The sequence below is a fragment of the Dreissena polymorpha genome, chromosome 6, assembly GCF_020536995.1.
Source record: "Dreissena polymorpha isolate Duluth1 chromosome 6, UMN_Dpol_1.0, whole genome shotgun sequence".
Taxonomy (NCBI): domain Eukaryota; kingdom Metazoa; phylum Mollusca; class Bivalvia; order Myida; family Dreissenidae; genus Dreissena; species Dreissena polymorpha.
Genome location: NC_068360.1, coordinates 70,599,164 through 70,610,082, shown reverse-complemented (window position 1 = coordinate 70,610,082; position 10,919 = coordinate 70,599,164). Strand labels below are relative to the sequence as shown.

The following is a 10,919-nucleotide window of genomic DNA, read 5'->3' as shown; positions in this document are numbered from 1 at the left end:
ATTTAAATATGTTTGATTTGAAATTTTTGTTTTATATAGCACGAGGTAAGAAGATAATTTACGAGATTAGGCGGTCACATATAACTGATAATTCCGATACGGATAGGTTATAAGCACAATTTACCTAACTGGGTTTCTAGGTTCTTTATCGCATGAGTTGTTGGAAAACCATTCGTGAGTCACCGCTATTTTTATCACAAAGCGATTTCTTTTTTCAGCTGGTTATAGGCATTCAACTTGGCTTCTATTTTAAGCAAACTATCCTTATTTTCGGAAAACCGTAGAATGACGTGAGAGTAATTCGATATCCCGCAGTGCTCCGTTGAATATTTAAAATTCACTTTATATCTGTAAGCGATGGAAGAATGACTTGTTAATGTTTCAAAGAAGGATAACGAAGACTATCCCATAAGGTGAGTTTCTCAATTAATTGCTTATTTTTAGGCATTGTTTCCATAAAAATTATGACAAACAATTAAGTAATGTATCAAATAAATATTACATATCATCAGTTGATGTATTAAAGTAACACTCAAAACCAACGAATATTTCACAAAATATAATTATTTCAACGCAAGATATGGTAACATGGATTTAACGAGATACAAAATGCTTGTATTTATTTGTTGTGACACAAATATATTCCATTTTAATTTCCCGCAACGATTTCAACCATTGAATATATTATCCCGCGAAAATAAAAAAGAGCATTGTGTATCTTGTTAAATCTATGTTACCAGACCACATCCAGCGTTGCTATAAGGAACATTGATTGAATATGTGCTAATTTAATTTTTCGTTGATTTTGGGGTTTTACAGTAGATGGTCTTTTAACCCATTTATGCCTAGCGTCTAGAAAAAAGGCCTTGGCAAACAGCGTTGACCCAGATGAGACGCCGCATGATGCGGCGTCTCATCAGGATCTGCGCTTTTTGCTTAAATGAATTTCTGTAAGAAATATTCTAAATGTAGAAATAAGTATACTATACATCCCTAATTTTGGAAATAGATTGATCCATTTTAGAAGGATGGGAGAGTCCACTAGGCATAAATGGATTAAATGTGTTTCATACCCATTCCAATTGTCAAGATTTATATAATTGTTATTATGCACCTTCTTATGTTTGCCTCGTCTGTTAAATAAGAGAATATTATGTGAGTTTTCGGATATAGATAAAGTTTATCATGCAAGGCTTAGAACCATGGTAGCGCGAGGCTTTATCTTTTAGCTTTAAACTATCGCTATTTTTAGATCACACTCGGGTTTTTCCAAAAAATGGAGAATCTGTTTTTTGTCAAATATGGAAGAACAATATTGTCACGAAATGCGTATTTAATCAATTTTAATGGAAAAAAGATGAAAATAATGCAATAAATATAATATTATGTGAATTTTGGATAAAGTCGAACGCAACCATGATTCTAAGCTTATAGTGATAAACTTAATCTTTATCCCAAACTCACATAATATTCTCAATACGCCTAAAATTTTCGATTTAATATAAAGAAGTGAAACTCCAGTTGCTCCAGCAGTATTGATATCCTTCTATACACACGTTCGTGGTCCTTAATTTATGAAACCAATTGCCAAAACAATACGGCACAATACGAAACAAAATGCATAGCACTGGGGGTTTAAACCGGTCTTAGAGCGCTCAACCTCACACTTTGCCCAGCAATATTTATGATATATATAAATGTAAATAGAATTAAACCTCAAAGCTTTGCAACTGAAATTATACAGTTATAAAAGGGAATTAAAACGCATTTAATTTAATTACCAATGGTAGGAAGAAGACAAGAGCAACATAGTTTCAACCTTTTGAAGAACGATGAAATGAAATTTTGAAGTACCAACTACATCCCTTCTTTTGACAAAAATATTTAAGAATACAACATCATAAATTTAATAGAAGCAAACATATAAAAGGGTCATTGCATTAATAATTCTAAATTTGAAGAGACGAATGATATAGTGAATCGAAAACCAACAAACATGTGTTTTTAACTATCCTTATGATAAAAAGGAGTTAATTACATTAAAACGCTTATTGCAAACATTTGCTTTAAGATATTTACATTTGCGAGCACGCTTCAAAATATCTCCATTAAACGATGGGTGGGAAATTCCATTAATTTATATGCCATTTTAAAGAAACATTATTTTTTGAAATAAAATCACTATACTTTTAGTGAAATTTTGTCAATTTACGTCGTAGGTAATGATACAAACAAAAAAACTGTTCAAAAATTTCAAAGTTAAAGTCGTCCCGCTTGTCGTATAAACTTGTCTTAATCATATTATCATTTGTAGTTAGATGTAGCATCTGTATTGGATTAACACGATCTATTTAAGACTAGTTCTTTTGGGTAGTTTTTGTGAATAAATTGTTCAAAGTAAGGGTTATCTAAGTTTAGTATGTCATCAATGTATCTGCTATTAAGGTTTTAACGTTGAATCAAATCTAGTTTTTAAGTTTTCGATAATTCTAACATAAAATCCCTTTCATAACAATATCAAAATAGATCAGCTATAAGTGGCGCACAATAAGTACCCAAAGGAACAGCGATTGTTTGTTTCAATATTTTACAATTAAATTCAACAAGCAAGTTAGATCTATCCAGAAGAAAAGTAAGTGCTGCACACAAGTCAAGATGATGTATTTATCTTATTTCTGAAAAAAAGCTGTTTAAAGCAAAATAAGAACACTTCTCTCATGCAAATGCTTTTTTTTCAAGAAATATTTATGATAAAATTACTCTACACAATAATGGCTTTGCATAAACAGTTCCAATGTGCTCACCCATTGTTGCATTAAGTTTTGTGTTCTTGTTGTCTGTATTTTAGTCTGAAGTGAGATTATATCGACTGCGCGCGCGTGTGGTGTGTGTGTGTGTGTGTGTGTGTGTGTGTGTGTGTGTGTGTGTGTGTGTGTGTGTGTGTGTGTGTGTGTGTGTGTGTGTGTGTGTGTGTGTGTGTGTGTGTGTGTGTGTGTGTGTGTGTGTGTGTGTGTGTGTGTGTGTGTGTGTGTGTGTGTGTGTGTGTGTGTGTGTGTGTGTGTGTGTGTGTGTGTGTGTGTGTGTGTGTGTGTGTGTGTGTGTGTGTGTGTGTGTGTGTGTGTGTGTGTGTGTGTAGACTTAATGTTCCTTAAACAGGGCTTTTTTCCTTCTGTGAGAATGGCCGTTTTTTTTATTTGGGAATTGTGCGACTCACATTTTCACAATTTCAAGAAGTTCGCGACTCAAATTTGCACATTACAGGAAGTTCGCAACTAATTATTTCTTTATTTTCAACAATTCCTGATTCATTTTTTCACAACATGGGGGGGGGGACGGCAAGGCCGCTTCACAAAAACAAAAACAGGAAAAAGCCATGTTCTATATATTTACAACAACCGTTACACTGGCTTGTTTACCTATATTCACAAGACAAACCAAAACACATATGAATATTGTCACGTTAAAGGAATATTTAATGCAAAGCATCGAATTTTAAAATCAATTAAAACTGTTCATATATGAAACAAACAATTAACTGATTTAAACCTTGTATGATGAATGCTTGTTTCAAGTAAAATTTGTGTCTTTCCAGGATAAAATAGAAGAATTTATTTCCTCAATTCTGGGTATAGTATACTTGGGCTACCGATGATTGTGTCACATTAATATTTTCCATATTTAGCATTGTGAAAAAATACATAGAATGTACACAAACAAAAATAACGCACACAAATAGTCATCGATGGATTAACACTCGAACAAGTAAAAACAAAACAATAACAGAAGAGTCTTTAAAGGAAAAAGGATTAAGTATATGATTTATTTAGTTATAGTGGCAGAAACTCTCTTATATGTAAGAGGCAAGTGCCTACTAACCAGTAAAGGAATATATACGCGTACAGTAAAATCGCTAAGCAGTGCATCTCGATAAATTTCAATATGAGTAAAATCGGTTATTGATTTGAGTTATATATTTGTATACTTAGTTTTGTATCCAGTAGGTATAAAAGTAAATAACACAAAACAATTTTCTCTCTTTCCTGATATAGATCGTGAGTTTTATCCCTTTTTTGCTATATTTGATTATATTCATAAAATAAACGGGACCAAACTAACCATCCTATTTTTGAAGATGTTAGTGGAAAAAAATTGATTTGGCCTATTTGATATATATTTCAGACATATAAAATGGGTCGTGGATTTCAACGAGGAAGAGGTTTGGAAAGAGGTCGAGGAAGAAACCAAGCTAAGTATGCTAGAAAAAATACAAAATATGGTAGGTTTCAAAGAGCTAGAGGTCGCGGTATTTCGGAAAGAGATCGAGGAAAAAACCAAGCAAAGTATGTACGTGGCAAATCAGATACGTCTTTCATGCATAATGGAATAACCCAACACGATAGACCTTTAAATTGCTACACAGACCTGGACATGCCTGTCGATGAAGAGGAGAACTATTTAGAGGATATACGGATAGGTAATCCTAAGTTAACGCATGAAGTAGAGTTGGAAAAAAGAACAGAAGAACAACGACATGAACGTTCTGTTAACGATGACCCGATAAAAGATTTGGAGGGCAATCGGGTAGAAACTCCTAAGTTAACGCATGAAGAAGAGTTGGAAAGAAGAACAGAGAAACAACAACATGTACGTTCTGTTAACGATGGCCAGACAACAGAATTGAAGGGCAAACGGGTAAACAAACATAACCAAACGCACGAAAAACAGTCGCCAAGAAGTACTGATTACGAGAGAGATACATACAGCAGTAAGCTGCAAGCTGTGAACGATTTTCATGGAGATCTGAGACTTTACATACGTCAAAGGAAATGTATGGAGTTTCCAGATAATGAAGACAGACCGATGGGATCTGGCCATGACACGGATGATGGAAAACACGAAGATGTCAAATCCTATCAAAGATATCGGTCGATTGAGGGAAGAGACGAAGAAAGACCAATTGGCTGCTTTGGCATAAAATCAAACGGTTTATATTTCGACCAAGATTGTTTGGCCAGAGTAGCAAACGATAGACATGTTGATGAACTTAATTTACCAATTGACGGAGATGACAGCGTACAACATTACAATAATCGAGTGGATGGCAGAAAGTCAAACAAGAGTCATCTCGATGAACGGAATAGTTTGCATGGCAAAATAAATACATACAGTTCAAATTCTCCATATGGAAGTCGACAAAGTTTCAAAGAAAACATTGACCTGCATCAAAGTCATGATCGAGATTTTTCAATCATAACACATTCAAATTTTGGAGACCATGAAAGGAATAGAATGTACGGAGAAAGAAAAAATAATGAAAGTCCAAGTACTTTTTATTATGACCGTAAAAAGTCGAATGAAAGAGATGAAATAAACAGCAGGCTTTTTCAACTAGGCGGTAAACGAGGCATGTCACAGGGTTCAAATTATGACTATAAGGGAGGGGACAACGGACGAAAAGATAATACTGCACGAGAATTTAAAAGAGAAAGACATGAACATATAAGAGTTGATGAACGTGAGCATGAAAACTTATTGCATGTAAGAGTTGATGACAAAGACATGTTCTTGCCAAGACGGAGTCCCCTCAACTCTGTAAAAAATTATAGTTTGAATGGACTCCAAGCAAGAAACGATGCAGTAAAACATGAAAGATACATTTCAATTTGGGATTCTGAAAAATACGAAGCTAGAAGGCATTTTAAGGAAGATTCACGAACAGAAAGGCGGGATGATTCTAGAAGTTTTGACAACCACTATTTGCCAAATCAGCTCAGCAGATATGATCAAGTACGTGACCCACATGTTGAACATGTGACAAACATGTTGACAGCAAACAAGGATGAGAGAGGATTTGATAACCCACGATACGACGACCGAAATCAAATGCCGGATGCTTATTTTCATTGTTGCGATGGTCTACCGCGTGACCACATGATTTATTTAGATAATGGTTTTTGTGATGGGAATAGCAACTCTCGCGACTTGTATAATGAAATGAGGGACCAGTTGAATGTCGAAGAGCTGCAAAGAGGTCAGAATGGTGATCCATTTGACGAGCGAGTTTGTTTGAGTAATGTGCAACGAAAAATGCATGATGAAGAATTAGTAATGCACACAAAACATCGCGACTTTAACGCAGACACTGAACTAGAGGGCAACAGAAGCACTCAGTCTTGTATAATTGACGAGATTTCATCAGGAAATCATTGTCCAGCGGAATTGTTACTGACACAAGGTGGTAGTCACGCATCACGAAAACGTAAACGAGATTTTGATTCCAAAATTGTAAAGAAAACCAACCGAAAACGGAAGTCGCGTTCAGACATTAGGAAACGTATGCGGACTAATGAAAACGACAGGAGATCGCCACCCGGTAATGATGGCCAACGGTTTATTACGGAAGAGTACATGGAGAAAGCGAATACAGAAATTTTGGTTCCGTTAGGAACCGAAATTGTTAAGGCTGCTTTGAATCACCCATCACCGTGCGCGTCGTTTGACTATCTTTGTAACAACACATATCAAGGCCGTGAATTTGAAACTAAATATTGTTTGAAAACTTTCGTGCAAAAAATGTTTGAAGACACTGGTATAAAAATTACAGAAGATGGAATTGAAATACCGAAAGTAAAAATCAAAATCTGTCAGACGTATACGAAATTCATACGGCACGATCATGTTTGTAAAGATATTCATATCTGCAAGTTCTTCATGATTGGGCGATGCAATAAAGGAGATCGGTGTCCTCGTTTGCATAATCTTCGTCATACTCGCAATAATTTAGTTCTAAAAAGAAAGAACATCGACAAACTTCCGGATAGCATCGTGCTTGAACTATGCAGGCACATAGACAACCGAAACTGGACCACACTTCCTATCGTCTGCAAATTCTATAATAATGAAGCTTGCAAGCATGGCGACAGATGTCATCATTTACACATATGCAAGTTTTACATCGCGGACGACTGCAAATTCGGCGAAGCATGCAAAAGAAATCATAGGTTTCAAAGTTTGCAGACGAGGAATGTACTAGAAAACTTCGGTATTGAAAATATTCAAGAGGAAGAAATAAAGATTATCATGCAGATGGCTGTCAAGAAAAGGCGTGCGTATGAAAAGAAAAACGGTAGCAATAGTCCTATAGAGACTTTTCTTGACGCACACTTTTGATAGAAGTGAATATGTTTTCGATATAATAATTACATAAATTCAAAACAATAAAGAAACAAAACACACACACACACACAACTCAAGAAACAAAATAAAAACCACTCGCATGCATGCACGCACACAATCACACACAAAACGACAAACAAGTTTATCCAAGAACGATTTGTTTAATTCCTTGCAAGTAGCAACATAAGATAGATAGTAACACGTCTATAAAGAAATGAGTTCCAGTCGTACATGAATGGGAACAACAGTGTGTAAATATAAAACATAACAAAGAAAAATTTAACCAACTCCTGCACTGTATAGCGATTTATACTTGTAACTTAATTATATTATTAAATGGTTGATTTGAAAGAATATTTTCATTAATTTGCTTTTTCATGTTTATTTGATTCTTAAATGTTAAATGTCTTTTTAAATCTTGCTCATGCAATCTTTTTTGCGATTTTTTATAAATGTTAATAGTTATACTTCTAATAATGTATAATAATTAATGATAAAAATTAAATATAATGATTTGTTTTACCATATACAAATGTTAATTTTTTAAGTACTGTAAGGTCAAACGCGTTTTGAAGAATAAGGGGACAATTGACGGTAAGTTAATGAAGGTAAAACATGAAAAAGCATGTGTCTTTAATGCTGTATATTATAACAAAAATTGCCTGCGAATGTGCCCATCAACTACACTGCATCTTTTTGTGAACACCGGGAAGATCTTCACTGAAGTTTGAGATTGAAGATTCCTCTTGGCGAAGTATCTTCTTCAACGGTTGAAGGCGTATTCTATTTCAGCGAGCAATTTCATATTTGAATGTTAAATATGTAAAATGCTGAACTCTGTTACACAAACCGGGATGTAACCCTTTTGAAATAAAGGAGCCCGTGGGTTTGGTTTTGATGCAAGGATTCCCTATAAAGTGAAAAATAGTCATTGCATGACAGTGTTTCGTGTTTTTGAACTTCGGTATTAACAAGCGAACTAAGACGCTGTGGTATTGACAAACGAACGAAGACGCTGTGGTATTGACAAACGAACGAAGACGCTGTGATTGGCTACCCACCGAAGACGCACGAGACAAGAGGCATATACAGTGGCATATGATACTTTACGCACATACACATATGGTGCAGAGTTATATGTTGTTAGATTCAGTCATTTGGACTGTTTTTATTCAGTTATGAACTGTAATGTCGTTCTTGTATTGTCCAGTAGGGATGAGAGAAATGCAATCAACATGATTTTCTTTAGTCAAAAAGTAACAAATACGTGCTAGAGATTGCATATTACGTACAATGTTGTCTTTTAATATTGGAATTTCGCAAGACAAACTTCATCATACTTAGCATTTCAGGTAAAAATCGATATTTAACTTATTATGGGTCATTCTTCCGATCTGGTGAGCTTGCACAAATTGTAGTTGCATTTTGTTCATCATAAAAGAAAGTATTGGTTTACGGTGTGAATGTAAACGTGCATTTGGAATATTGTATTGGTGGTCGCAATGTTCTGGTAATTTTAATTCATTTGTGAAGGTTTTCTATTCTGTGTATATAAATATACCTGCCTATATACTTTCGATCGTCTACAAATAAAAACTCAATCCTTGAGACGATGTTTTGTTGAGTCCATATCCTAACCCAACCACACTTTTTTGAGCGTTAATTGTGAAAAGTGAATTTTAACAACCTTTTTCACCGCCTTTATACTGTAGCGTAATCGATTGTCAATGTGTTTCGTTTAACTAATGGAAATAAAACAAATCTCTGACTGCTTAAAACTATTTCTTTTATTTTTTTATCAATATCTTTCTAACATCGAAATTATAATTATAAGTTCTTTTTAGATCTAACCGCAGAATGCCTACTACTAACTAAAACACTGCATTTTATCCCCATGTTAATTTACATAAAATTTACTTGTAATTTCCATTGGTCACCAAGGTCCGGGCTTATTACGGATTGGTTACATTGCACCTTGGGAATTGATAGCCCGAACTGTTCGAGTTCTTACTTGCTTATAGAATATTCTAAACCTCATTACTCGGTGTGACATAAAACTTTATGTTGTGTTTGCCTGTGAATGCATGTGAATTATTTTATATGGCCTGTACAAATAAGATTTTCTGTCGACCCCTTTCATGTGTACCGTTACAACGATAAATGAGGTAATAACAATCATATATGTCAATAGGTTGGCCTGTTCCGTTAATCAAATGTCTGTCAGTTATATAACCCCTCAATTTCCTAATCTTAACATATGGTATTAAACTTTTCAATTTATTTACCCCACACTTTATCATGTTTACTTGCTTATTGACAAACCTTCCAATATTTTAACTAGTCTTTACATGCACGAGATGAACTCTCAAATAGTTTGACCACTTCAAACTTTTAACTTCTGCTTACGTATGTAAATAACCTTTTAACATTTTCTTACATATTAGTAATTATAACAGTTACTAATCAATTACTCAAACATATTATTAAAATATTTCTGTATTATTAAATTTATCTGTACTCAAATTTCTATCATACGAATAATTATTTGTAAATGACAAATATCTCACAAAAAACTTATTATTAAATTTTCAACCTTCATCCTGACATTTCATATACATATTATTAAAATATCTCTTTATTAATTTCTATCATAAGAATAAAAATATGGCTATTAGAGAAAATGTTGTATTACATTACAATACAGGCTAGTGCCGGAGTTTTGAACATGCTTGTAACTATTGCCATCATCGTTCAACTTAAACGACTTGCTTACAATCAGATATTTAAATATTGCGCAATGGTGGAGCTCGTGGTGGAGCTCGTTGCACACATCGGCGTCCATAATAAATACTGACAAAATAGACGGTTTTATATACATCGCTGAACTCTCTACATTCCTTTATATTTAACATTTACAGTTCATTATCAGATTTATTCAAAACATAACTGCAGGTAACCATTCGAAGTATAGCTGCTTCTTATAACAGTGCGAAATGAATCTGGAAGTTTAATATTCCATTAGAAATAATCAAATTTACAAATACTTGGAAATGCTTAACATACCAATTAACCGATTCCATATAAAACGTATACTGTTCACGAAGAAATCGAGGTTATACGTCAATGGCTTAAACTGAATCGAATGATGAAATAAAGCCGAGTAAGAGCTGTCGACGCAAATTCAACTTTACTTAAATTAGCAGTCTAAACATCAAATTCTTTTATTGAGCCTCGTTTTAGGAAAACTGCGCTTAATGCATGCGCGTAAAGTTTCGTCCCAAATTAGTCTACGCAGTCCACATGGCGACACTTTCCGCCTAAACTGGATTTTCGTTTAGTACAGACTTCTTTAAAATAAACATTCATTAAAAACGGAAAGGTTCGTCCCTTTAAAGCCTAGTTGGACTGCACAGGCTTATCTGGGATGACACTTTACGGTTATGTATTATGTCCAGGTTCCACAAAGCGAGGCCCAGTCGATTGTGTAAGACTATATTGTTTATGCGAAGACCAACACATATATTCCAAGTTTATTTGTTAGTACAGTCCATGATTGTACATCTTTGTTAAATAAGAAATCAGATCATAGCAACATATTGCCATTGTCAAGAATGCAAAGAAGATTTCGAGCATATATCGCTCTGTTAATGAAAACGCCGCACTTTACTCTTTAAATGTTTAATAACATGAGTATGGCCTAGTGTTTTTGAGCGTATTTTCCGTACCCGGGGTAAATTATAGTA

General features: G+C 34.4%; 1 protein-coding gene across 1 annotated transcript; it reads left to right on the top strand.

Annotated features, from left to right (window-relative positions):
- Positions 1-243: 243 nt before the first annotated feature.
- On the top strand, positions 244-8,024 carry LOC127834782 (uncharacterized). The gene is made up of 2 exons (XM_052360818.1): positions 244-413; positions 4,180-8,024. Exon 2 carries the CDS (start codon positions 4,189-4,191, stop codon positions 7,168-7,170), a length of 2,982 nt encoding a protein of 993 aa, XP_052216778.1. The 5' UTR covers positions 244-413; positions 4,180-4,188; the 3' UTR covers positions 7,171-8,024.
- The last annotated feature ends 2,895 nt before the right edge of the window (positions 8,025-10,919 follow it).